Source organism: Theropithecus gelada, chromosome 2 (genome assembly GCF_003255815.1).
Source record: "Theropithecus gelada isolate Dixy chromosome 2, Tgel_1.0, whole genome shotgun sequence".
Lineage (NCBI taxonomy): Eukaryota > Metazoa > Chordata > Mammalia > Primates > Cercopithecidae > Theropithecus > Theropithecus gelada.
The window spans coordinates 94,408,692-94,436,561 of record NC_037669.1 but is presented as its reverse complement, the minus strand read 5'-3'; the positions used below and the strand labels follow the sequence as shown (position 1 = coordinate 94,436,561).

Here is a 27,870-nt window from a genome sequence, read left to right as displayed (position 1 = left end):
AAAAAAAAAAAAAAAAAAAAAAAAAATGGAAATCACTCTAGGTGCGGTGGCTCAGGCCTGTAATCCCAGCACTTTGGGAGGCTGAGGTGGGTGGATCACAAGGTCAGGAGTTTGAGACCAGCCTGGCCCATATGCTGAAACCCCATCTCTACTAAAAACACAAAAATTAGCTGGGTGTGTGGTGGGTGCCTGTAATTCCAGCTACTTAGGAGGCTGAGGCAGGAGAATCACTTGAACCCGGGAGGCAGAGGTCGCAGTGAGCCAAGATCATGCCCCTGCATTCCAGTCTGGGCCACAGAGCAAGACTCTATCTCAAAAAAAAAAAAAAAAGAAAAAAAAAAAAAGGAAATCAGATCATGTTATCACCTATATAAGTCCCTTCGGTAGCTTTCCAGACACCTGGCATCAGGTGAAAACTACTGACCCAACCTCCAGCCTCAATGCCTGACATGCTCATGCCCCTCCAACTGATCTGGCTGCCCCTCACTGCGCCCTGTCTTCCTGTATGTTGGTCTTTCTTGTCCTTGCATATGTCGAATTCTTCCTGCCAGCTGTTCCCTCTGCTGATAATGGCTGCTCCAATCTTCACATTGATGGGAACTTCTTGTCATTCAGCCCTTAAGTGTCACTTGTAGTGGGCCTTTCCCAGACCATCCAGTATGAGGGCCCTCTCCCAGGCCACTCCTTCCATCACCTCTCTCTGTTCTGATTCTCTGCATGGCATTTGCCGCTATTTAATGTGCTCTGTCTTGCTGACTGCTACATCCGACCTCTGAGAACAGTGACAGCAAATAGTAGGAGCTTGACAAATACATGTTGAATGAAGGATTCCAATGAGATCTTTCAATGAGATAATGCGTGTGAGGGCAGAAGGGATGATTTTTATCATTAATAGATGAGACAAATAAAAATAAAAAATCCTCTGACTGGTCTCATGACTCAGGTGCTGCAAGCACAAAACCTCAGGAGTTGAGGATGACACGTATTTCCCTTATAAACAGCTTGCATTCTGCAACAGCTTGGCAGCCACACCACTGAACTCTTGACCTCCCCTCTGAGCTACAGTGGAGAACATCTAACGACCTGCTAGACACCTTCACTTCAACACAGCCATATCACATGCAGTGCTGCATCCATCACTATCCGCCAAAACCAACATCTTCTCCCACGTGCTTGCTCAATTAAACATACCCGAGTCTTCCCAGAGCCTCCGACTGGTTTTGCTCTCTCCCTCCTGCAACATCTCATCATTTGGCAGCTCCTGCGGGGCACTTGGCCATGTCTGTGCTGTCCCTCTCATTCCTGCTGCTGCTGCGGCAGGGTGCGGGCCCCCCCTCCTCTCTCTCTCACTCTCTGAGAATTACCTCCTAGCTGGCACCCCGACCTTCAGGGGCTATTCATGGTAATAGCATTTAGCAAAAATGACTCCTTTCTCCTCATTCCTGTCCTTTAAGGGTTTTGATTGCTAACTGCGACACACGAGGAATGTAAAGCATCTACAGGTATTCCAGAAAACCAGTATAGCTAAAGCCTGCCCTGGCTTGAGTGCTACTGGGAAAGGAAGAGCTCACCTCCAGCACCCTTCACGCCCATGCAGAGGGGAGTGAGTCTGCCACAGGCCAGCCGCCCTGGCTTGCATCATAATGTGAGTTATCTAAGGCTAGAGCTGAGGTAGAAATATTAGCTGCTGAATAGTAGGTTCGTCTGGACCTGTACAATCCACTAGGGGGGCCATTGGCCATGTTGGCTATTTACATTTCCATTTAAGCTAATTGCAATTAAATAAAAATTTTAAAAAGATCAGTTTCTCAGTCACACGAACCACAGTGTCGTGTTCAGTAGCTATATGTGGCCACACACTGGACAGATAGCTATACAATAGTTCCATCATTGCGGAAAGTGCTATTAGATGGCTCTATTCTAGATCCCCAGGACTTATATCAAGTTAATTTTTTGCATTAATTTAGTCAGAAGATGTTTAATATTCTCCTAGAATGTGCTGCTGGGCTTCAACTGTGGCCAGTATCCACATAGTCCCTTTCCTCATGGATTAGTGGAGAAAAAAGGGTCCTTACAGATTTTATTCCTTGGAAATTTGAACCCAGGACTCTTATTACCTGTACTGATCACACTGTCACCACCAACTACTAACTGCCTCCAGACACTTTGGCTTTCCAAGTCAAGATAAGACGTTAATCAATGAAAAGTAGAAAGATAGCATTGTCCTCTTCCAAAGACCCCAATATGCTTTTGAAATATGACTTTCCCAGTATGTATGGGAGGCTAAGGAAGGAGGAGAACAAGATTACAAATCCATAGTAGTTTTCAACTTGGGGAACCTAAAAAGTAGAGGACTGAAGTAAAATTAATTTTTCCTGTGCCAGAGACTGTGCTAGACACTTGGTATATTGGAATGAACAAGAGATAACCGACTTGATCATATATTGGAATGAGCAGACTCAGCACTCCTGTTGGCCCCTGCAACAAAGTCAGCTTGGGTCTTTTCTCTGTTACAGGTATCAGGGTTGTGCATTGCAGTTTCTAGTCCACAGTTATTCCTGAAATGCTCTTCAGTTGCCAGGTATAGCACTTGGTCCAGAACTCAAAGGGGATGCTTTTATTATTATTATTGTTGTTGTTGTTGTTATTGTTATTATTAAACATTTAAAAAATATTTCTTTTCATAGAATGCATTTTCCAATTACAGATTCCTATAGTGGGAAAATAACAATTTATTACTTATAGTTTTATATTTGTGGACAGATCTTTTTAGAACAAGTAAAACACATTTGAGAATGAAGTCTCAGTTTAGAATTTGTAATATTTTGATACTTCTACAAGGGGGACCTTGCCCTTAAATGGAACTTTGCTATACTCAGAAGCATTCCAGGCTTTTCTTCCTAGGATTTCAAAATTCATAATGTGAGATATCAGCATTTCCTAATTTTCAAGTTCCCTAGTATATGTGACCATCAGTAGCTGGTGTCTGCTGAATAGAGAGGGAAGTTTTTGGAAATTAAACACTGTCTCATTTTCTGCAGAGTTTTTATTCATGAATTAACAGTATTTCTCTTTGTCCATTATTCCCAAGGCAAGTATGGAAGAAATTTGATCATGTAGTAATAATAATAAAGCTGGATTCTCTTTAAGAGATTGATAAATTCAAAGGCAAAAGCTCATATATCATGTTGAGTTATATGTGAGTCTTGTAAGAAGCTGGGAGGCAGCCCCATTAACTCACCAGAATACAGACCTCAGTCTCACAATTTCTTGGACATAATTCCTCTCAAACCTTTTCCTCAAAGATTACATTCTGAAAATAGTCTCGTGATTAAGAGAAGAAGGCTGTCCACCAATGGATTTATCTGTTATTTCTTTCTTATTGTGAGTTGAATGGCATGACAAAGTGAAAACAAAGAGGCATGCATTAATTCTTCAAAGTATAAGTCAAAAAGGTCAGCACTTCCACAGTGTGGCAGTGTCTTTGCAGATGCCCACATCATGATAGGTGAAAGAGCAAAGCCCAGTAAAGGCTAAGGCTGAAAGCCAAAAGGCCTGCCTTGGCAGCTTGCTGCAATGCATCCGCATGAACACAGCCAGGAACAACTTGTCCAAGGCCCCTAGACCATGAAGAGTGAGGGGTGTAGCCACGGATTAGGCCATCACAGAGCAGGGTTTCAGATAAGCAGCTGGAAGCATGCCCAGGAGCAAAACACTGACAATCTGCTCACTAGTCCAGTGGAAAGACGCAGCCTTGGAACCAGAAAGGTGGCTCAGTGACAAATGAATGTGCTGCACTCCACGCCATTCTGGGGTAGGTTGAGTCCTGAAGAAATCCTGAGATCTGAGCAGGTCTGACCACTGGGGCTCGCAGGAACAGAGCGCAGCCTCCTTGGGCACCACAGAGGGCACTCAGCCTCTAGAGAACCCCCATCTCTTCCCTCAGGGTGTACTTATACTGCCCTGTCTTCCAGAACTCACCTTAGGCAGGGTGAGAATGCAAGAGAGAAACAGCCCTTAGAGAAGGGCAACCTTTTATAGTGTCACCCAGCTCTGAATTCTAGTTGCAAAGAAAGAAACACAGCAAAGAAAACAAGAGGATAGGGCTTTTTCTCCAAGGAATGAACCTAAACTAGGTTGCAGCAAAGGGAGTCACATTTGCACAGGCCCCTTTGAGAAAACGGAAGTTCTCTCCATGACTTCCTTGTGTCTTCCCTTCTCCCCAGCCTCATGATCCTCTCTGCATCCCAGGAGAGGGCATGTGAGTGCTCTAGAGCAGCTGCTCTTCCAGACCTTGACAGAAGAGCCTACCTAAGCTTCCCCACCTCACCTGGACCACGGGGACCCGTGTGGAGGAGGGAATCTTCCCACCCTGGTGCATTTACCCCTGCTTCTCCTCTTCCCTGACCGCCTGCCTCACCTCCTTCCTCCTCCGAGCCTCACTCCAACGGTCTAGGGGTAAGCAGTGTCTACCTTGTATGCTCTTACCTGATAAAGAAACAGCCTGAGTCAATAGAAGGGAGAAGCACAGCCTCTTCTTCACCCAAGACACTTGCAATAGTGCGTGTCTCACCTTGCGGCAAGCTTTCCAAGCATGCAATCAAACACGGGGGAGAAACAAATTCAGTCAAGAAAGTCAAGTAAGGGAACATTTTCTTCCCTCTAGCACCAGTTCCTTTTGTGTCTTTATTTGTCAAGTGAGAGGGAGGAGTGAGAGGCCAGAGTATCTGGCCGGTTCTCAGTTATGTATAGTTTCAGGCACCATTTATGTGCAATGAACGCTGGTCGAAGGAAGGGAATTTCACGGCTCACACGCACCGCTGTTCCTTCAAGGCTGATGAATCAGACATCTCTTTCGTTCTTACTGTGCATGCCCTCTACCTTTCATATGGCCTATTTGTTGGCCTTTTTCCATTTAGACAATAAACCCAAGCACACCTCCTGCATCCCTTTGCTCTATGGGAACTGAGGGTGATGAAGGGAACATGTGCCTGGGAGTACCACGCCATGAGAGAGCAGCATTGAGTCCTCGGGACAATAAATACACTGAGAGGTGGAAACTAATATCCACAAGAGTGTAGTCGTGATTTTCCCCCAGAACAAATATATAACAGGGATCTTTGTCATAACAGTGACAGGAAATCATTAACCACATGAGGATTGAAGTCCCCACTGTAGCAGTGGATGGGAAGACTTCACCTGTGAGCTTCATTCAAAATGCAATATTTTGTATATTTAGCTTTTTTCAAAGTTTCACCAAAACACCTGTAATTAATACAATTTATTGTATTATCTGTGTAAATGTATCTGATATGAAAAACCTTACTAGATTTGCCCCAATTTGAAGGTGTCTGTGGCTTTCCAGCACTCCATGTGTTCCTAGCCACATCTCACAGGCAGACTTTCTAAAGTAGTGCCATTCAATAGCACTGTCGGCGACGATGGACAGGTTCTGTATCTGCATTGTCCATTGGGATAGCCGCTAGCTACATGTGGCTATTGAGCACTTGAAATATACCTGGCATGACTGAGAAACTAGTTAACACTTAAAACATTTTTCTTTTTTGATACAAGGTCTCACTTTGTCACCCAGGCTGGAGTGTAGTGGTGCAATCTTGGCTCACTACAACCTCTGCCTCCTGATCCTTCCACCTCAGCTTCCCTGAGTATCTGGGACTACAAACACAGGCCACCATGCCTGCCTAATGGTTTGTGTTTTTTGTAGAGATGAGGTTTTGCCATGTTGCCCAGGCTGTTTTTGAACTCCTAGGCTCTGCTTAGTGATCTGCCCCCCTCGGCCTCTCAGAGTGCTGGGACTACAGAGGTGAGCCACTGAACTGGCCCTAGTTAACAATTTAATTAATTTAAATTTAAATAGGCATATCTGCCTAGTAGCTACTGTGTTGGATAGCACAGCCCTCTGGGGTTCTGGTACATCTGTCAAGGCCAGAAAAGGTATGTTGTGATGGATAGTGCTACATCTGCCACAGGGTAGTAATCTGATACAGGCCTGCTCGGGTGACACCACCCAAAGAAATCTCATCAATGTGCACCTCTGGCAAGCCTGACAAGGCTGACTTCTCTCGATGGGACCCTCCGATTTCCCCATTCCCTGTAAGTAACTGTGCTTTCTAGGGAGAGAATTTGCTCTTAGATCATCAGTCTGTATGTGCGTCTTCAGAAGAGACAGTTTCCCCTTATCCCAGCAGTTTTCAGCTTTTTGTTTCTGATTGCAAATGATTGACTCTGCTGATTGCTGAAAGCTACACAGGTGACTCCCCACCCTCTCGGGCTACCCCACCAGTGACAACACAGGCAAGGGTGACCTGGCTTCCTTTCTGGGTGTTGTTACCGGGTAGCTGCCTGCTCAGAACCCACAAAGCCTGCCCCTTATCCCAGGCAGAGAGCAACACAGCTCTTTCCCCAGACACAGAGAGCTGGTGGGGCCTGCTGTCCCCGGGAGAGTTGCACCACCCTCCACAGTGAGTATTGCTCTTCTTGCTGCCCCCAACCCAGTGTCATCTTGGTCCTCAGTTGTGTGCTGCTATGATGGCTTCTAAAACCTGGGCTTGCATTAATTTGTTCAGAGGTCATGGGCACTAGGCACTTTGCTAGAAACTTCCAGGAAGGCAAATGGGAACTGGTGATGCCCAACTCAGGTTTCTTGTAGGGCGAGTAATAAAACTCCCTTCCCACTCACATACATGAAGCTTAGGCTTAAGGCAGTCTGTGATTTATACCTTAAAGAAAGGAGAAGCAGGTACTGGGTGACAAGATGGTGGCCAGGGGCTGGGTAAAGGACGCACCCATGAGGTCCTTGAGTCTGAGACATTGCCCCATGGAAAGGATTCTTTGTAGCAGTGAAAAATTGGAAACAAGGAAACTATGCACCAGGAGGCGAATGGTTAAATGAATTGTGATGTATCTAGACAATGGAATACACAGCAGCTATCCAATCCTATGATATGGCTCTATGTTGAATTGGTATGGAAGGTGATCCATGAAAGATGGGCAATTAAGAAGCAAAGACAGAAGATTATATGTGTAGTCTGATTTCCTTTCTATTAAGTGCTTGTGTGTCCGTGTGTGTGTGTGCGTGTGAGGCTGTGTTACAGAGAAAAAGTCAGAAAGGAAGTATCTCAGATACTTAACAATGGCTAAACTAGGAAAGGGTGCTTGAGGAGTTTTTATTTTCTATATTATGTATGTTGGCATTTTGGGGATTTTTTGTGCATTGTAAAAATACTCCTTTATGATCAGAGTAAAGTAAAAAGTTATTGTAAATGACTCATCAGTGGATGCTGGTTTGCCTTTTCAAACACACCCAACCTCTTTAGATTCTGAATTAGCTGTTACTCCATAGACAGCTGGCAAGTCCATCCAGAGAGTGGTCACTGTATGCTGAACTGTGCAGCAGCCAGTCTGTGGGATCCCATCTCCTTACTCCCTTTCCTGAATGAGCCAAAGCTACTTTGCTATTTCAGCATCTAGAATTTCAGAGTCCTTTTCTTCCAATATCTGCTTGTCTGTTCTGAAGCCCCCTGGTGTACACCTCACAGGCTGGCACTGGGAGACCCTGGGCCCTGTGCAGCCCCTGCTGGGCGGTTGGCAGGCATCTGATCCAGGCTTGGTGAGTGGATTGATCTGATAGATGGCTCAGAGACCCCGCCCCGTGTAGGGAACAAAAAGCAGAGCTATGAAAAAATGCAAGAGATTATTCAAGCTCCGTGTAGCAAATTGTACAAAGATCAAAGTAAGGACCTGCATTCCTGACTCATGTTAGTATCCAATTTGATGTTAGTGCTGTGAGCATCAGAGGCTGTAAAGTGTGGGGAGACGCTCTGTGCACAACAACCCCATGCTGATTTTCACGTTGGCTACTTAAGAACGTTAGAGAAAGACTAATAAAGAAGAAAAGAGAGAAGAATCAAATAGACACAATAAAAAACGATAAAGGGGATATCACCATCGACCCCACAGAAATACAAACTACCATCAGAGAATACTATAAACACCTCTATGCAAATAAACTAGAAAACCTAGAAGAAGTGGATAATTTCCTGGACACTTACACTCTCCCAAGACTAAATCAGGATGAAGTTGAATCCCTGAATAGACCAATAGTAGGCTCTGAAATTGAGGCAATAATTAATAGCCTACCAACCAAAAAAAGCCCAGGACCAGACAGATTCACAGCCGAATTCTACCGGAGGTACAAGGAGGAGCTGGTACCATTCCTTCTGAAACTATTCCAATCAATAGAAAAAGAGGGAATCCTCCCTAACTCATGGTACGAGGCCAACATCATCCTGACACCAAAGCCTGACAGAGATACAACAACAAAAAAAGAGAATTTTAGACTAATATCCTTGATGAACATCAGTGCAAAAATCCTCAACAAAATACTGGCAAACCGAATCCAGCAGCACATCAAAAAGCTTATCCACCATGATCAAGTGGGCTTCATCCCTGGGATGCAAGGCTGGTTTAACATACGCAGATCAACAAACATAATCCAGCATATAAACAGAACCAAAGACAAAAACCACATGATTATCTCAATAGATGCAGAAAAGGCCTTTGACAAAATTCAACAGCCCTTCATGCTAAAAACTCTCAATAAATTCGGTATTGATGGAACGTATCTCAAAATAATAAGAGCTATTTATGACAAACCCACAGCCAATATCATGCTGAATGGGCAAAAACTCGAAGCATTCCCTTTGAAAACTGGCATAAGACAGGGATGCCCTCTCTCACCATTCCTATTCAACATAGTGGTCAAAGTTCTGGCTAGGGCAATCAGGCAAGAGAAAGAAATAAAGGGTATTCATTTAGGAAAAGAAGAAGTCAAATTGTCCCTGTTTGCAGATGACATGATTGTATATTTAGAAAATCTCATTGTCTCAGCCCAAAATATCCTTAAGCTGATAAGCAACTTCAGCAAAGTCTCAGGATAAAAAATCAATGTGCAAAAATCACAAGCATTCTTATACACCAGTAACAGACAAACAGAGAGCCAAATCATGAATGAACTCCCATTCACAATTGCTTCAAAGAGAATCAAATACCTAGGAATCCAACTTACAAGGGATGTAAAGGACCTCTTCAAGGAGAACTACAAACCACTGCTCAGTGAAATAAAAGAGGACACAAACAAATGGAAGAACATTCCATACTCATGGATAGGAAGAATCAATATTGTGAAAATGGCCATACTGCCCAAGGTAATTTATAGATTCAATGCCATCCCCATTAAGCTACCAATGACTTTCTTCACAGAATTGGAAAAAACTGCTTTAAAGTTCATATAGAACCACAAAAGAGCCTGCAATGCCAAGACAATCCTAAGCCAAAAGAACAAAGCTGGAGGCATCACGCTACCTGACTTCAAACTATACTACAAGGCTACAGTAACCCAAACAGCACAGTACTGGTACCAAAACAGAGATATAGACCAATGGAACAGAGCAGAGCCCTCAGAAATAATACCACACATTTACAGCCATCTGATCTTTGACAAACCTGAGAAAAACAAGAAATGGGGAAAGGATTTCCTATTTAATAAATGTTGCTGGGAACATTGGCTAGCCATAAGTAGAAAGCTGAAACTGGATCCTTTCCTTACTCCTTATATGAAAATTAATTGAAGATGGATTAGAGACTTAAATGTTAGACCTAAAACCATAAAAACCCTAGTAGAAAACCTAGGTAATACCATTCAGGACATAGGCATGGGCAAGGACTTTATGTCTAAAACACCAAAAGCAATGGCAACAAAAGCCAAAATTGACAAATGGGATCTAATTAAACTAAAGAGCTTCTGCACAGCAAAAGAAACTACTATCAGAGTGAATAGGCAACCTACAGAATGGGAGAAAATTTTTGCAATCTACTCATCTGACAAAGGACTAATATCCAGAACCTATAAAGAACTCAATCAAATTTACAAGAAAAAAACAAACAACCCCATCAAAAAGTGGGCAAAGGATATGAACAGACATTTCTCAAAAGAAGACATTCATACTGCCAACAGACACATGAAAAAATGCTCATCATCACTCACCATCAGAGAAATGCAAATCAAAACCACAATGAGATACTATCTCACACCAGTTAGAATGGCAATCATTAAAAAATCAGGAAACAACAGGTGCCGGAGAGGATGTGGAGAAATAGGAACACTTTTACACTGTTGGAGGGACTGTAAACTAGTTCAACCATTGTGGAAAACAGTGTGGCGATTCCTCAAGGATCTAGAACTAGAAATACCATTTGACCCAGCCATCCCATTACTAGGGATACACCCAAAGTATTGTAAGTCATGCTGCTATAAAGACACATGCACACGTATGTTTATTGTGGCACTATTCACAATAGCAAAGACTTGGAATCAACCCAAATGTCCATCCAGTGACAGACTGGATTAAGAAAATGTGGCACATATACACCATGGAATACTATGCAGCCATAAAAAAGGATGAGTTCATGTCCTTTGTAGGGACATGGATGCAGCTGGTAACCATCATTCTCAGCAAAGTATTGCAAGAACAAAAAACCAAATACTACATATTCTCACTCACAGGTGGGAATTGAACAATGAGATCACTTGGACACAGGAAGGGGAACATCACACACCAGGTCCTATTTTGGGGAGATGGTAGGGGGTAGGGATAACATTAGGAGATATACCTAATATAAATGACGAGTTAATGGGTGCAGCACACCAACATGGCACATGTATACATATGTAACAAACCTGCACGTTGTGCACATGTACCCTAGAACTTAAAGTATAATAATAAAAAAAAAAGTTAAAAAAAAAGAATGTTAGAGAATACAAAAATAATGATTGGATAATAATAGGTTCCAAGCTAACTTTTCTAACAGGTACTTTTCTCTTTTGGAGAATTAGCAGCTCTCTCCCTTCCTTTATCTCCCAGGTCCCTGCACATACCCCATGCTTTCTGGCTTTCATGCCTTTGTCCATATGTTTTCCCACCCTGGAGCAATGTTCCCTCTCCTCATTGCATGTCTCCATGCTCTTCAGCCTTCAAGGACCCACAAAAATGTCACCTCCTCAATGAAGCCCTCCTGGATTTTCCCCAGAGCTAGAGACATGACTTCTTCCTTCCAATTCCTAGCACAACTCATAGCATTTTCCATTCGTTGTTATTTGCAGCCATGACTTACCCACTGTACTTGAATGCAAGCTTCTTGAGGACATGGATCATGTCTTATACATTGTTTAAGCCAAATAAATGTATCAGGTACTCAAGGCACATTGAATAAGTGGGTTCGATGGGTGGCCCATGGCACCTGCAACAAGGCCTCACTGAGCAGCAACGGAGCGATTTGCTGCAGTGCTGAGTCAACTGCCCATGCACTCCTGACAGACCACTGAGATGGCCCTCGCTCTCAGTATGTTCGGTCAAATGTGGGATTTTCCCCCCTATATTTTTCCCTCCTTCTCAGCGGCAAGAAGAAAATGAAAGCAAGCACTGAGACTTAGTAGGTGGGAGAATAAAATATTTGAGATGTATTCTGACAAAAATGAAAGAGAAATAGATGGCAAGGTTGTCTGGAGGTTCTAGATGTGGAGTCTAGGGAGGGGTAGGTCCTGTTTTTACTCTTCGGCTCTTTCCAAATTTTCTATGAGCCAGAAGCAGATGCATATTGTATAAAATGTAATATATTACATTCTATGATATACTATATTACATTATATATACTATTTATTTGTTTATTTATTTTAGAGACAGGGTCTTGCTCTGTCACTCAGGCTGCAGTGCAGTGGTGCAATGTTAGTTCACTTCAGCCTTGAACTCCTGGGTTCAAGCAATTGTCCTGCCTCAGCCAGCTGAGTAGCTGGGACTACAGGGTAGGCAACCATGCCTGGCATATTTTAAAAATTTTGTAGAGACGGGTCTTGCTATGTTGCCCAGGCTGATCTCAAATTCCTGGCCTCAAGTGATGCTCCCGCCTCAGCCTCCCAAAGTGTTGGAATTACAGGCATGAGCCATCTTGCCTGGCTTGTATTTATATATTACCATTTTTAAAAAAAATAAAGACAAACCTTTATAGAAAGCTAGTGCACAATTTAGTTGCATAAAGTAGCCATGGTGAATGTAATTACTAGACTTGCTCTTTCTGCGGTAACTGGAGCAGGCTGCAAGTTCCTCCTCTAGATGAGTTTTGTAAACAGGTGTGCTGAACGTTAGAGCACTGGGCTTCTTCTTTTTTAAAAAATCTGACAAGTTATTTTTATGACAGCTCTTAAAATTTCACACACTTAGTAGGGTATTTAAATAGTTTGCAAAATCTAAATGAAAACATGAATTCATTCTCCATTGGTTATCGTGGTTCAGTCTCCTTCCAGAAAACGTTTCGGTGCTAGTGAGCGGTGCGGTGTGTGTCTTTCTCTATTTATTTTTTTAAAAAAAGATCACATAACATAAGCCTTCCTACATGTTGCATTTTCATCTTATAGTCTTGGGGACCTCTTTTCTATCAGCATGAGGACCATCCTTGTTTATTGGCTACACGTGGTTTATTGGATTGATGTGTCATAATATTACCAATTGCTGAATGTTTAAGTTGTTTTCCAATTTTTGTTCTGCTCCAACACGTATCCCCACACCTGGACCCTTGTGTTCTTTTGTGAGAATACCAGTAGGGCAAATTCCAAGCAGACGTGCTGCAGAATCAGAGATGTTGTGCTTTGTAAATTGTGACAGATATGGCTTAACCCTCCAAAAAGATCACATAAATGTATACTCCTCACAGCAGTGTGGAGGCCTTTTCTCCAAACTCTTACCAACATCATTACCAGCTATTGCTATTTCCAGTCTGAACCTTGCTATTACTCACTATAACCAAAGCCATTCTTTCTTCTTTTTGTGGCTTCTTTCTTTGGGAATTTTTCTCAGATATTACATGATTCATATTCAATCCTTTCACGCAAGCAAAAAGGAGGTGACATAAGCCCTGGGTATTAGAAATATATATAAAGTGTTTTCTAACTGATATCTCAAAAATTAACCTCCCTGTTCCCCAAGCTGTAATAAAATTAAATTTGCTGAGTTGAGGTCTTCCCAACTGAACTGGGCATTTTTCATCGGGGGGGAAAAAAAAGAAGAGTAATTCTTAACTCCAAAGGGGCTGCTTTTCTGCTTGCTGGGTGAGTTCCTTATTTCAAAACAGAGGCTCACTGGGCTTCTTGATGGCACCTGGAGTCATGCCACGCAGGAAGCAATCACTCCACAGAGCTGAAGATGTCAGAACAGTTCAAAAATACTGCCTGGGAAAGTTCTTCGTTCTTTGGCTTAGGAGGAAAGGGGCAGAATACAACCTTTCTGAAGAAAATGCATCTTTCATTCACCTGGGAAATATTTCAAAATAACTACAAAAAGAAGTTAGAAGCAGGTGAATTGCCCTACAGAGGGAAATGTTTAAATGAATTGGAGCACAGCCCCTGTCGGAATGCCATGTAGCTGATGCCTTCATCTGTCTGAAGAATGTTTAATGATGAAGGAAATGCTTGTAATCTGTTAGGTGGGAAAAAGAAAATAAAAGTTCAAAGTGTACGAATTCATAGAAACACGGCTGGGAGGGAAAACAACAGAAAGTTAGAAGTCGTTATTTTGGGGTAGAAAGATTATGGGTGATTTTAATTTTCTCCTCTCGGCTTTTGTGTATTTGCCAAACTTCCTACAAACGTATGTGTTACTTTTGTAACAAAAAAAGTCATAAAAGAAAAGCATGGTCTTTTTTCAGATAAATGTCAGCGTTTTCCTGGCCCCCAGAGGGCTGCAGTGAAATTCGGTGCATGCCCAGGTGGCTGGGTAAGGTCACGGCCGGAGGCTGGGGCTACTCATTTTTATTTCAGACACAGTCCTGTTCCAGGCTTTCTTGTGTCTTAGGGTCAATTGCCAAAATATTTTTTCCTCTTCTTTTAAAAATGTATTGTGAGTCTTACTTGTATCTAATTTCAAGCTTACTGAAAAGTGAAGAATTGTGTAAAGAATGCTTATAAACCCTTCACCCAAACCATTGTTTTCATTTTGTCCCACTGGCTTTATTATTCTCCTTCTGTCTATATACATGTGTTTTCATTAATTTTTTGCATTTTTTGCATATGTTTTGAATCCTTTGAGAATATGCCAAAGACACTGTGCTCTTTTGCCCCTAAATACTTCAGGGGACAGTTCCTAAGAACAGGGGCATTCTCCTGTAAAACCACAACGCAGTCAGCAAAATCAGGAAGTTTAACACAGATCCAGCACTATCAGCAAATTCACAGTGCCTATTGTAAGACCTTTAATTTCCCAGTAATGTCCTTCAGAATTAATTTTTCCCCACTCTAGGACCAAATCCAGGTTCTTGCATTGCATCTACTTGTCCTGTCTCTTTAGTCTCCTTCAACCTAAGATGGTTTCTCAGTTTTTCTTTGTGTCACTTGACCTTGATATTTGGCCGGTTACTTTGCAGAAAGTCCTTCATTTTGGGTTTTTCTGATGCTTCCTCATTCTTTGATTTAGGTCGACATTTTTTCCAGGAATAAAGATGCTGTGTCTTCCCTTCTCAACTGTTTAGGACAAATGTGACACTGGTTTGCTTCCACGTTGGTGGTATTGAGTTTGAAGACCAATCAGCTGGTTTTCAAATCCAACACCATCAACATGTAGTTACATGTCTCCAAGGAGTCCTGGCTGCTTTAGTGGAGAAAGGTGTTTAGACTCCAAGATCAGGGCACTAGGCACTCACTGTGTTGTGTATCATTGCTTTTAGGTCCTCTCAGCAGACAGAGCCAGGAAATATGTATGTGAAACACACATATATATACACACAAATTATCTATCTATCTATCTATCTATCTATCTATCTATCTATCTATCTGTCTGTTGTCTATCTATCTATCTATCTATCTATCTATCTATCTATCTATCATCTATCTAATTTAATCTTAAAAACACATGGGTATAAAGACACATGAACATGTATGTTCATTACAACACTATTCACAATAGCAAAAACATGGAATCAACCTAAATGTTCATCAACGATAGACTGGAGAAGGAAAATATGGTACATATACACCATGGAATGCTACACAGCCATAAAAAAGAAGAAGATCACGTCCTTTAACATGGATAGAACTGGAGGCCATTATCCTAAGTGAACTAACACAGGAACAGAAAACCAAATGTCACATGTTCTCATTTATAAGTGGGAGTTAAACGTTAAGTACATATAGACACAAAAAAGGGAACAACAGACACTGGGACCTCCTTGACGATAGAGGGAAGTAGGAGGGTGAGGATCAGAAAACTATCTACCAATCAGGTACTATGCTTATTAACCTGGGTGGCAAAATAACCTAAACACCAAGCCCCCATGAAGTGCAATTTACCTATATAACAAACATGCACATATACCCCTGAAGCTAAAATAAAAGGAAAAAACCCACAGAAACAAACCAAAACAAAAAACAAAAAACAAAAAACCCACGTGGGTCCATAGTGGCTATAACAGCACAAGGCACTCCAGTGCACTTTTGAAAAGCTACCGGCAGAGAGGTTACCAGGAGGAAGTTCTGGCTGCCTTCCTCCTTAGGGCCTGCTGGCAGCCAGAGACGACACTGAGAAGTGAAGAAAACCAGAATGTTTTCGTCGTACTTTGCTTTCCCTGCCTCACTTGAACAGCTTTATTGAGGTCCAGTTACAATAAACTGCAAATATTACAATGCAGAATGTGCGTTCTGACATACATACACCCCTGTGAAGCTCTCACACAACCCAGACAGTGAACATATTTATCCCCCACTGAGGTTTTCTTTGTATCCACCTGCCCTCCTGCCCTCCTACGCTCCACTTCTCGCTCTCTCTTTTTTTTTTTTTTTTTTTTTTTTTTTTTTTTTTTTTTGAGACGGAGTCTTTGCTGTGTCGCCTAGACTGGAGTGCAGTGGTACAATCTTGGCACACTGCAACCTCTGCTTCCCAGGTTGAAGTGATCCTCCTGCCTCAGCCTCTTGAGTAGCTGAGACTACAGGTGCACACCACCACACCTGGCTAATTTTTTGTATTTTTGTAGAAACGGGGTTTCATCATGTTGGCCAGACTGGTCTCAAACTCCCGACTTTAGGTGATCTACCCACCTTGGCCTCCCAAAGTGCTGGGATTATAGGTGTGAGCTACCATGCCCAGCCACCTTCCCTTCTCTCTCTTTATTGCCAGGAAATCAGTGATTCTGCTTTCCATCACAATAGATTAGTTTGCATTATCTAGAGTTTTATACAAGTGAAATCATACAGTATGAACTCCCTCTGGTCTGGCTTCTTGGCATAATTGTTTGGAGACTTGTCCATGTTGCTGTGTGAATCGGTCATTCATTCCCTATTCCATTGGATGGATATTTCAAAGTTAACTTATCCATTTACTACTTGATGGGCTTTTAGGCTGTTAGCAGTTTTTGGCTACCACAGAGTAAAGCTGTAATGAACATTCACATACTAGTCTTTATGGGGACATATGCTTACAACTTTCTTGGGTGAATACTTCGGAGTAGGATGACTGGATCACATGGTGAGTACGTGAATAACGTGTTAAGAAACTGCCAGTTTTCCAAAGTGGTTTTACCACACATTATGCATTGGGAACCACTGTACTTTCAGAAAAGCAGGGTGGGGTCATGATGTTGTTATGGAAAGGAAGCCAACAGGTTAGGATTGGATTTATGAAAGAGATTATTTTTTTCGAGAACCTTGGGGTGTGACGCTGGACAGGTTTCTTTGAAATGTACTTGCTAAGAGTATAAAAGGAAATGCCCCAGCTCAGGCATAGACTCCGTCCTTGAAGGCAGTCAAGCTGTTGTTTCTTCAGTTATACAGGGGTGGGCTTTAAAGAAATTCAAAACACATGAAAATGACAACTCGAGATTTATTTCAGTCAGTTCCGAGGCTCTGTGCACTAGGGAACTAGAACTCATTTTCTTTAGTACACAAACCTAGGACTTCCTTTTCCTGCTGAAGTCAGAGTAAAGAGGAGAAAGGTGGGTTCTGGGGGCACTGGGTCTCTTAGGGAGGGGGCCCCAACCCAAGCGGACACCATCCAGCCCTCATGTTCTTCTTGCCACCTGGTTACTCAAAGGCCCTTTTCCTGGGGAGTCCAGAGCCCAGGGCATTCTCAAAGCAACCACTGTCCTGTTAGCTTCGGTGAGTCCCTTAGCTGATAGAGCAGAGGAAGGGGAACCAGTCAGCGAAACAGGACGGGACAGAGAAGCTCAATCAAGGGAAAGGGAGCTAATGTAGAAAGGATGGGCTGGGAAAAATTTAACAGCCCCCCTGCCATTCCTCATGTGTGGATGTGAGATGCACTAATTATTGTCTAAGTAGAAAGAAAACAAATGCTAGAATCAGGTGACCCTCAGAGTCAAAGAAGTGAATGATAACTTCAGAGGAAAGGTTCTTGCATTTCTATGTGGATGACTGCGATGATTCTGAAACCTAGAACACTATATAGACTCTAACTCCTGCTTGGCATATTGTTTTCAGACGAACAAACAGATTTAAAATTTAATCTCCATCTTTTTGGCATTTGGTTGTTACTATACATTTACAAGCCAGTCCCCTTTTTGATGTTTGTCCCTTTTCCAGGAGCAGACTTGCATCTGACTGACGCACCATGACACCCACAGATTTCACAGTGAGTACAGCCATGCTCCTCCGGCTCCTCAAAATACACGCTCATCTTCCCTTTTTAGGGGGTGTGGGAAGGATCCACTGTGGGGGAAGGATTTATCTGTGTGGTTTCCCAGGGTAAGATCTCTGCCCGGCAATGCCCATTACTGGGTAGGTTGTTGTCCAGCACAGAAGGTTTTGCAAATGCAAAGAGGCAGCTACGCTTTGGGGTATGTTGTGGAGACAGAGGAAAATGTGGTGTTATAAATAGCTAAGGGTTTTTAATGACCTTTAACTAGGGTGTGCTTAGTTCCATGTGCCTGTTCTAAAACTCAGACAAATGAGGTAAAGGGATAATTCATGTAATTTGCTTTTAAAAAACCCATGGTGGGCACATTAGTTGTGTTTCTTGCATAACATTATGTAGACCTTATGAAAACACATAACGGTATACATTCCCCTGAAAGGTCAAGAGCTGAACAAAAATTAGTGAGTTAGGCTGGGCACAGTAGCTCATGCCTATAATCCTAGCACTTTGGGAGGCAGAGGCAGGCGGATCACCTGGCCGAGGCCAAGATTTCAAGACCAGCCTGCCCAACATGGTGAAACCCCATCTCTACTAAAAATACAAAAATAGCTGGGTGTGGTGGCATGCGCATGTAATCCCAGTTACTTGGGAGGCTGAGGCACGATAGTCGCTTGAACCTGGGAGGTGGAGGTTGCAATGAGCCAAGACCACGCCACTGCACTCCAGCCTGGGCAACAAAGTGAGACTCTGTCTTAAAAAAAAAAAAAAAATCGGTGAATCAAATCATAATCCAGAGAATCTTTTTTTTCTTTTACAGCCAATGTAATTAAGTATAGAATCAAATTAATTTCCCATGCTTTTGTTAGATTCATAAATGCTTACAAAATTACCTAAGGGCTTTAATTTTGCTTTTCTCAAAGGGAAAGCCTGGGTTTTACAGGTAGATAATTGAAATCCAGACTTCCTAGCAGGTGGGCTAACAAACTGCCTCACAGTACATTGTAGGTTTCCATGATCTAAAGAGAGTGGTGGTTGAAACAGTTCATCAACTAAATTATTTATGATATGCTAATGATTCATTAGTATTACATATGTGTAGTTACCTAATTGCACCTATATCCATAACAACAAAAAAGTAATTAATTTGGTCCTGGTGAAGTAACTATTCTTCTGACCAAAAGTAGATTCTTCAGTTTCTCCTGCATTAAATTCACCTTTCAATACCTGAGGCTGTGGAAACAGAAGTAGATGAAGGCAGCAGAGCCAGGGCTGCTTCTGAGATTGCCAGTCATTTGGTTTTATCATTTGGGATCTTGGATAATAGCCAAACTCTGCAAAGCAGCCCCAGATAAGAAGGAAACTGCACCTCAATAATGACCTTCTCTAATCAGAGGAGTCTGGTGCCATCTAAATGGGAAGAAGATAGGACCCCTGTGGCCCTGACTCCCACATTCCATGGAAAGTAGCCGTGGCACCCTGTGGCCACCTTTCTGAGGATGTGCTGGGCCAGTCACCCATGCAGGTGCCCCACATTCCTTCAGCGTCACGGTAAAGGCAGAGTCCCGTTTACAGATGAGGAGACCGAGACTGGGGAAGGTGGTTTGAGGGTTCAAGGTCTCATAGAGATTTGGAGGAAGAGCCCTTGAGGGGTGCTGTCAGCAATCATAGCTTTGCTGGGTTGCTCCCTCAGGGTGAATGTCAAAGCACTGAAATCCAGGTCTGATTGTTGGGATTTAATACTTTCTCAAGTGTGGGGCCAAGGTGTCTGCCAGCATCCCTCCTGATAACAAATTCATTGTTTTCCCACCTTCCTCCTTCTTGTGCCCTCTCATTCCATCTCTCCCATTCCCTTGTGCCCATTCTTGGTGCTAAGGCACAATGGAAGCCTTGGCAAGCACAGTCCCTGCCCTTTCTCTGTCCATTCCCCAGAGAGGGGAATCTTGAGCCTGGGTCTGGCCAAGGGTTTCCAAAGAACACATGAGTCAGAGAAGGATGCCCTGGAAAGCTCTGGGACCTTCTTCCTGCTCTGGGTGTTCACAACCAGGATGCCTGGGCTGCTGCTTCTGAGCCCAGGATTCCTGAGGGAAGAGGACATGCCTGTGTGTGAGCAACAGCCTGTGCGCTCAGAGGCTTGCCTGGGACACAGACAGGCAGGATGGGCCCCTTGCCCTGGTTGTGCACTGAGGTTTGTTTACGTTTACTGGAGGATTTCCAGAGGATTTGATGTCTAAGAGTCGTGACACAGTGGGTATTATTCCAGGATTCCTCTTGTGGTCCTGACAAATTTTATATAAATCTAGATTTGGGGTGTAAAATTCAATCACTTAAAAAATATGCCTGGGGAGTCCCTAACCTAACTAACTAACTTCATACAAAAGCATGAGGTCCTTAATCCCCACCCAGCAGAAAAACTCTGCCCCTGGCCTTCCAGCAGGACACAATGTCCTTGTCTGGGATTCAGTCTTGGGAGTGTTGGCTGTGCCTACTCGCCGGGCCGTGGAGAAAGCTGGGTCACCCAGGTCCTGGGACTTCTGCACATTTCTCCCCTTCTGCCCCTTCTACAGTCTCCTCCAGGCCCCGCTCCAGATCACTTTCCCTCGCTGGCCCAGGAATCCACCTCCTTCCAGCACCTTAGCCCAGGACTAAAACAGCTAAGTGACGCTGGCCTTCCTACCTGCCCCTCCTCCCCACTCCCTGTCTCATTTTCTCCCCATGAACCAAAGCTGTCTCTTGTGCTTGCCCTTTTGCCAAGCATGCCCTCTTTCCTCCCTTGCCTTCCTCTTTCTCCCTTGTCTGTGCTGCTCCTCGCTACCTGGAGCTGCAGCAGGAGGAGAGCAGGCTTGCTGGACCGGAGAAGCAACTCCATGCAGCAAGACCCCTGGGCCCTCATCTGTGAGGCTGCTTGCGATTGTTTCACAGCCTTGGGCTCAGGCCCATGTGAGAGTCTATTAAAACTATTTGACCAAAAAAAAAAAAAAAAAAAAAAAAACCCAAACAACAAAAACCAAAAAACACCAACCCACAAACAACAAACAAAAACTTCAAGAGCAAGTTTAGCACCTATTCATCTGTGGATTCACAAGTTGGTACTTGCTCATCTGCATGGTTTTACTGGGTTTTACTGAGGTTCCTCCGAAAGGTCATCCTCCCAACCTCTTAAACCTGCTGTGATGTCCACTTTGGGGTCTCTGTGCTCTTCACAGTCTTCCTTCTATTCTCAAGTACTTCTTTTGCTCAAAGTCCACTCAAACCTCACCTCCTACAGGACGACTGTCTTAGTGGGGCCATGATTGCAACTGGTTCCCGTGTCCAGCATTGGGAGGATTCTCCTGGCATGTCTCTAAAATGTGTGTCACCTAGGAAGTCTGTCCTCTCAAGAGGCTGGATTTCCAGATAAGCGCCAAAGTGTAAACTGAAATGGATGAACTAGGCCTAGGGACTAATCCCATATAAAACAGGGAGATGAGTTTTCTTTAGTTCTTTGCAGTAGTGGGCCATTTCCAGCTGCCCTGGCCTGAAGAGCCACCTCCAGGATCCTGCTCCTGGGTCCCGCTCTTTGCAATAGGGTCACATATTGGAGATGTAGTCAGGACTAGATGTCAGATTTTCCCAGTTGTCATCCAAGTTACCTTGGGTCCTCCTGCTATTTCCTGCCAGCCAAGGCCCAAATAGGACTAACATCTACTGTCCTTTATCAGTCAGCTCAGTGAGCCCTGATATCTAAGAAGCCCTCCACAAACACACACACAACAGTTTCTATATTCCAATAAGGTTTGAAAACATTGCTAAACAAAATTCAACTGATTCTGAAGGATTTCTCAGAGTCTTTACTGTGCTAATGTGCAATTAAAATAAAACAAGTTCTGGGCCAGTCACGGTGACTCACGCCTGTAATCCCAGCACTTTGGGAGGCGGAGGTGGGCAGATCACGAGATCAGAAGTTCGAGACCAGCCTGACCAACATGGTGAACCTCGTCTCTACTAAAAATACAAAAAATTAGCCGGGCATGGTGGTGGGCGCCTGTAGTCCCAGCTACTCGGGAGGCTGAAGCAGGAGAGTGGCGTGAACCTGGGAGGCAGAGCTTGCTGTGAGCCGAGACTGTGCCACTGTACTCCAGCCTGGGTGACAGAGCGAGACTCTGTCTCAAAAAAAAAAAAAAAAAAAAAAATTAGCCCAGCATGGTGGCTTGCGCCTGTAATCCCAGCTACTCAGGAGGCTGAGGCAGGAGAATCGCTTGAACCTGGGAGGTGGAGGTTGCAGTGAGCCGAGATGGCGCCATTGCACTCCAGCCTGGGCAGCAAGACTGAAAATCCGTCTCAAAACAAACAAACAAGCAAACAAACAAATAAATAAATAAATAAATAATAAAACAAGTTCTGTAGGACTTTTCAGATCCTTCAACTTGCTCAGGAGTATTGTGAATTTCAAAGAAGGAATAGGCAGCAGAGATTCTCAACTATTTTAACCATTAGTGTTCCACCCAAAACATGGTTTGGAAATGCTGGTCGGATCTACTAGAAATAGATGGATATTACAATGTATACAGATAGGGAGAGCCCAGCTAACAGAAGGTAGAGAATATTTTGTTATTTAAATATAAACATTTAAGTACATAAAATAATCTTTGTACTTATATATTTGTTAATATTAACTGTTCAAAACAAAATAAAAACTTACTGTGGATTTTGGGTGACTTCTAGTCCAAATGCATCCAGATGAATTGAACTACCACATTTGCCTCAGGAGAAATAAAAGTAGAGATGAGATTTGGCAAGGAATGTCCCTCAAGGAAAGGAAGTGAGAGCTGGTAGTCCTTGGTGGAATTTGGGATCCTAATGGGGGTGCTGGGAGGGAAACTGGTGGGAAGTGAGAGTGTTTGAGGATCTGTGGGCAGAGGTTTTGGAAGGAATGTAGCAGGCGTGGCAGGGACTCTCCCCTCCTCCTCCATGGGCAGTCCACGCCCTTCATTCCCTCCCACCCCAGGTTTGACTCAAGGGCTTACATCTCAGGGTCTCATTTCCAGCCCTCATTTCCTGTTTCCGTGGGAGGGGTTCTAGGATGGCTTCTGATTCAGGAACCCCCAAAAAGTGTAAGAAGTGTGTGTGTGTATGCGCGTATATGCGCATATATATGTGTGCATGCATGAGCGTGTATATATGTGCGCGTGAGCATGAGTGTTGGCAGGTTTGTGTACATGAGAGCATGTGCAAGTGCATGTATTTTGTGTATGCATGTACATGTGAGTGTGTGTGCTTGTTGGGGCCAGCTTCATGGCTATGCAACCCACACAGTCACACAGGGGCCCTGTGCTTAGAAGTGCTGCTTGTTTGATTGAATGCTGGATGTGTTGAAATTCCTAATAATTTTTGGACCATGGGTCCTGCTAACTATAGAGCAGGTCATGGTGCTTGTGTGTGTACGTGGGGTTGAGAGTGTCTGTGTGTGTATGTGTATGTGCATGTGTATGTGGGTGTACGGTGCTCCCGGAGCTTTCAGGAAACTCAGGGGACTGGGATCCAGATGAGTTTAATAGCCCTTGCTGACCTTTTTTAGGGTCAGTGAAAAACTGAATAGACAGGAGAAGGATGATCACAGTCAAACCCACAGTTTGATAAAACTCCCCGTCAATAGTGTGGAGGCACTCTCATCTATCAGAGCACTCGGCACGCACACTATAAATCTTCGTTCACTTCTCTGGTTGCTCTATGGGTAAGTAAGTTCCCTGAGAGTGAAGACACACATCTGACTTATTTACTACGGTTTCTTTGGTGCATAGCACAGTAGCCAACATACAGTACGTGCTTAATAAACATCTGTTGAATAAATAAATATGTGACAACCCAAGCAGATGTTCTCAGAATGCCTACAGCCTAGGCCTCAGAATGCTTACATGTCTTTGGCCTTACCATAGGTGTTTGAGGTTGGAAGGGTCAAGAGGTCCATGCCTCTGTCATCAGACACGACCTTCAAAATATTTTCCTTGACCTAATGCCATCTTGTGTCCCCTTGCAGAGCCCTGTTCCTAACATGGCTGATGACTATGGCTCTGAATCCACCTCTTCCATGGAAGACTACGTTAACTTCAACTTCACTGACTTCTACTGTGAGAAAAACAATGTCAGGCAGTTTGCGAGCCATTTCCTCCCGCCCTTGTACTGGCTGGTGTTCATCGTGGGCGCCTTGGGCAACAGTCTGGTCATCCTGGTCTACTGGTACTGCACAAGAGTGAAGACCATGACCGACATGTTCCTTTTGAATTTGGCAATTGCTGACCTCCTCTTTCTTGTCACTCTTCCCTTCTGGGCCATTGCCGCCGCTGACCAGTGGAAATTCCAGACCTTCATGTGCAAGGTGGTCAACAGCATGTACAAGATGAACTTCTACAGCTGTGTGTTGCTGATCATGTGCATCAGTGTGGACAGGTACATCGCTATTGCCCAGGCCATGAGAGCACACACTTGGAGGGAGAAAAGGCTTCTGTACAGCAAAATGGTTTGCTTTACCATCTGGGTATTGGCAGCTGCGCTCTGCATCCCAGAAATCTTATACAGCCAAATCAAGGAGGAATCTGGCATTGCTGTCTGCACCATGGTTTACCCTAGCGACGAGAGCACCAAACTGAAGTCAGCTGTCTTGACCCTGAAGGTCATTCTGGGGTTCTTCCTCCCCTTCATGGTCATGGCTTGCTGTTACACCATCATTATTCACACCCTGATACAAGCCAAGAAGTCGTCCAAGCACAAGGCCCTAAAAGTGACCATCACTGTCCTGACCGTCTTTGTCTTGTCTCAGTTTCCCTATAACTGCATTTTATTGGTGCAGACCATTGACGCCTATGCCATGTTCATCTCCAGCTGTGCCGTTTCCACCAACATTGACATCTGCTTCCAGGTCACCCAGACCATCGCCTTCTTCCACAGTTGCCTGAACCCTGTTCTCTATGTTTTTGTGGGTGAGAGATTCCGTCGGGATCTTATGAAAACCCTGAAGAACTTGGGTTGCATCAGCCAGGCCCAGTGGGTTTCATTTACAAGGAGAGAGGGAAGCTTGAAGCTGTCGTCTATGTTGCTGGAGACAACCTCAGGAGCGCTCTCCCTCTGAGGGGTCTTCTCTGAGGTGCATGGTCCTTTTGGAAGAAATGAGAAATATAGAAGCAGTTTCCCCACTGATGGGACCAGAGAGAGTGAAAGAGAAAAGAAAACTCAAAAAGGGATGAATCTGAACAATATGATTACTTGTAGTCAGAATTTGCCAAAGCAAGTATTTCAAAATCGACTGACTAGTCAAGGAGGCTGTTGATTGGCTCTTGACTGTGATGCCTGCGATTCTCAAAGGAGTACTAAGGACCAGCACTGTGGAGCACCCTGGCTTTGCCACTCGCCGGAGCGTCAATGTCGCTGCCTCTGGAGGAGCCCTTGGATTTTCTCCATCCACTGTGAACTTCTGTGGCTTCAGTCCTCATGCTGCCTCTTCCAAAAAGGGACACAGAAGCACTGGCTGCTGCTACAGACTACAAAAGCAGAAGGTTTCGTGAAAATGTCCATCTTTGGGAAATTTTCTACCCTGCTCCTGAGCCTGATAACCCATGCCAGGTCTAGAACCTTTCCAGGCAATCTCAGACCTAATTTCCTTGTGTTCTCCTTGTTCTGTTCTGGGCCAGTGAAGGTCCTTGTTCTTATTTTGAAACGATCTGCAGGTCTGGCCAGTGAACCCCTGGACAACTGGCCCCACCCACAAGACATCCAAAGTCTGTTGTCCTGCTGGAGGTTTTGACCTAGACAAGGATTCCACTTATTCCTTGGTATGGTGACAGTGTCCCTCCATGGCCTGAGCAGGGAGATTATAACAGCTGGGTTCGCAGAAGCCAGCCTTGGCCCTGTTGTAAGCTTGTTCTGTTGAGTGGCACTTGGTTTGGGTCCACCGTCTGCTCCCTAGAAAATGGGCTGGTTTTCTTGGCCCTCTTCTTCCTGAGGCCCACTTTATTAGGAGGAATAAAGTGAGCAGATACGGGCAGCAGCCAGGGAGGGCAAAGGGGTGAAGCACAGGCCTTGCTGGAAAGGCTATTTACTGCCATGCTTCTCCTTTTCTTACTCTATAGTGGCAACATTTTAAAAGCTTTTAACTTAGAGATTAGGCTGAAAAAAATAATAGAATTCACCTTTGAATCTTTCGTGTCTTTCTTTTCACAATTTGGCAAAATGTATCACCTTTGAAAATATGTAGCATATTGGAAAAGTGCTTTTTAATGTGTATATGAAACATTAATTACTTGTCACTTTCTTTACCTTGTCTCAATATTTTAAGTGTGTGCAATTAAAGATCAAATAGATATATTAAGGGTGTGAAGGCTGGTCTGAAGGTAGTGAGTTATCTCAACTGATTGTTCAGTCAGTTACAGATTGAACTCCTTGTTCTACTTTCCCTGCTTCTCTCTACTGCAATTGACTAGTCTTTAAAAAAAATGTGAAGAGTAAGCAATGGGAATAAGGAAATGGAAATAAGATCTCCAAATACCTTAAAACCATCATGGCTGACAAGTTTTTATTTCTCCTCTGTCCAAATTTACTCCTCAGGCTTTTATGTGTTAGTCAAATGGAATTTCCAAGGAGGACTATTGGAACAGCACCATAAACCACCCCTGACTTTGCCACTTGCTCTAGAGGAAGCATTTAATTTCCCCAGTGCCTTGTGGATCGTTGTGGTTTCCGTGCCAACGCCATCCCTTCCCAAAGGGGACACAAAAGCACTGGACCCTGCCATTTCACCCTTTTTCTCCCCGCACACTTCTAAAGCACAAGAGAATGAGGAATAAAGTGAGCATACATGGGCAGCAGCCAGGGAGGGCAAAGGGGTGAAGCACAGGCCTTGCTATCCTATCGACATGCTGCCCGTGAGGGGACAGTGGGTGGGAAGAAAGCATTGACCTGGGACCAGCAGATCAACGTGGGCCCAGCACAGGCACTGCATCCATAGTAAAGGGGAGGATAACTTCTCCAAGGTCACTTATGGACAGAGCCATCCACTGACCATTTCCAAGAGGAGATCCAGATATTTGCCCTTATAGGAACTTGAGAGAATAAAAAAGATTCAAGAGCCACTCCTAAATAACATTGTGCAGTTAGGTGCAAAGAACACAGCTGAGTTTGGTTTTTATTTTTAGATACTGCGGTTCTGACGCTCTGTCATGGGAGTCCCAGTGGTGCTGAGCCTCACACAGGACAGCCTCACTAGGACAATTATGGAGCCTCCCCAGGTGGGAGCCTGGACAAGTAGCTTTGCGTGGACCTGTTCTGGTACATGTCTTAAATGCCCACCCTCCTCATCACACACAAATGCCTTGTGTGGAGTAGGAACAATATAGTGAATTAATATCTTTATAAACATTTAAAATTAATTATTTCTCAAATATGTACTTCATGTGTCAGAGTTCAGCAGTTAGAAAACTTCTAGAAAATAAAGATTGCCAACCTTGAGCACTGGGACATTACTTCCTTCGGGCAGTGATGTTGTCCTGCTATCTACGGGCAGCCTGTGGGACTGGTGGTCAAGGAAGGAACTGACTAAACCAGGACTGGACACCAGTGTTTTTCCCAGCTTTGATGTCCAGGGCTTTGGCCTTGTGAGTTGCCCTGGTTGCTTCCTGAGAGAGCTGAGTGGCTATAACTTCTTCCATTTGCCCATTGTCGTTGTTGCCGAGAGTCCTGAGCAAGGAAGGAAGCAGCCCACAGTGAGCTCCTTCCCTTTTGGTCTTGTGGACCTTCCCCCAGGCCATCGCCATTGCAGTATGGCCCTTATGTGTGGCATCCTGGTTTCTGTGATGGTGTTGACTTGAATACAGAGCCAAGGCTGTCACGAAGCATTCATGAGTTGACACCTTTGGACACCACCACAGTCTTTCTGCTTCATCAATGCGAAGCTGTCTCACACTTCCAGATAGTTCTTCTGTGTTTGCAATCTTTGAGTGGGTTTGCTTGGCTTTCCAGTTCTAAATTGGCCTCACAAGAACTGGAGCTTCTTGTGGGGTCCAGAACAAAGCACAGCCGAAATCATCCTCCAGCACCAGCCTGGCTCCAGTGCCCACAGATCTCTGTCCCTCACTGAAGTTGGCCACTCCAACTTCACCGGAGGGTTCTTCTCCTATATACTAGTCAGGCTGTCTCAGTG

At 44.0% G+C, this 27,870-nt stretch overlaps 2 protein-coding genes and 1 pseudogene across 4 annotated transcripts in view; 1 reads left to right on the top strand and 2 right to left on the bottom strand.

Moving 5' to 3' along the window:
* Window positions 1-27,870, bottom strand: part of LZTFL1 (leucine zipper transcription factor like 1) — a 94,207-nt gene that overhangs the window by 55,366 nt on the left and 10,971 nt on the right. The window lies entirely within an intron of this gene.
* On the bottom strand, window positions 3,457-3,934 carry LOC112618356 (annotated as a pseudogene).
* CCR9 (C-C motif chemokine receptor 9) lies at window positions 6,239-26,043 on the top strand. 3 transcript variants are annotated; one of them, XM_025376823.1, is made up of 4 exons: window positions 6,330-6,482; window positions 17,654-17,702; window positions 20,270-20,355; window positions 23,719-26,043. In XM_025376823.1, exon 4 carries the CDS (start codon window positions 23,734-23,736, stop codon window positions 24,805-24,807), a length of 1,074 nt encoding a protein of 357 aa, XP_025232608.1. In that variant the 5' UTR covers window positions 6,330-6,482; window positions 17,654-17,702; window positions 20,270-20,355; window positions 23,719-23,733; the 3' UTR covers window positions 24,808-26,043. The 3 variants fall into 3 exon arrangements, with proteins under 3 accessions (XP_025232607.1, XP_025232608.1, XP_025232609.1); XM_025376822.1 differs by lacking the exon at window positions 20,270-20,355 and having other exon boundaries at window positions 6,239-6,482; XM_025376824.1 differs by lacking the exons at window positions 17,654-17,702; window positions 20,270-20,355.

Bases quoted from the DNA above. Each gene is read 5' to 3' on its own strand.
- CCR9 (XM_025376822.1), top strand. From the start codon at position 17,682: ATGACACCCACAGATTTCACA. The intron at 17,703-23,718 runs GTGAGTACAGCC...GTCCCCTTGCAG, and splicing joins TGACACCCACAGATTTCACA to AGCCCTGTTCCTAACATGGC.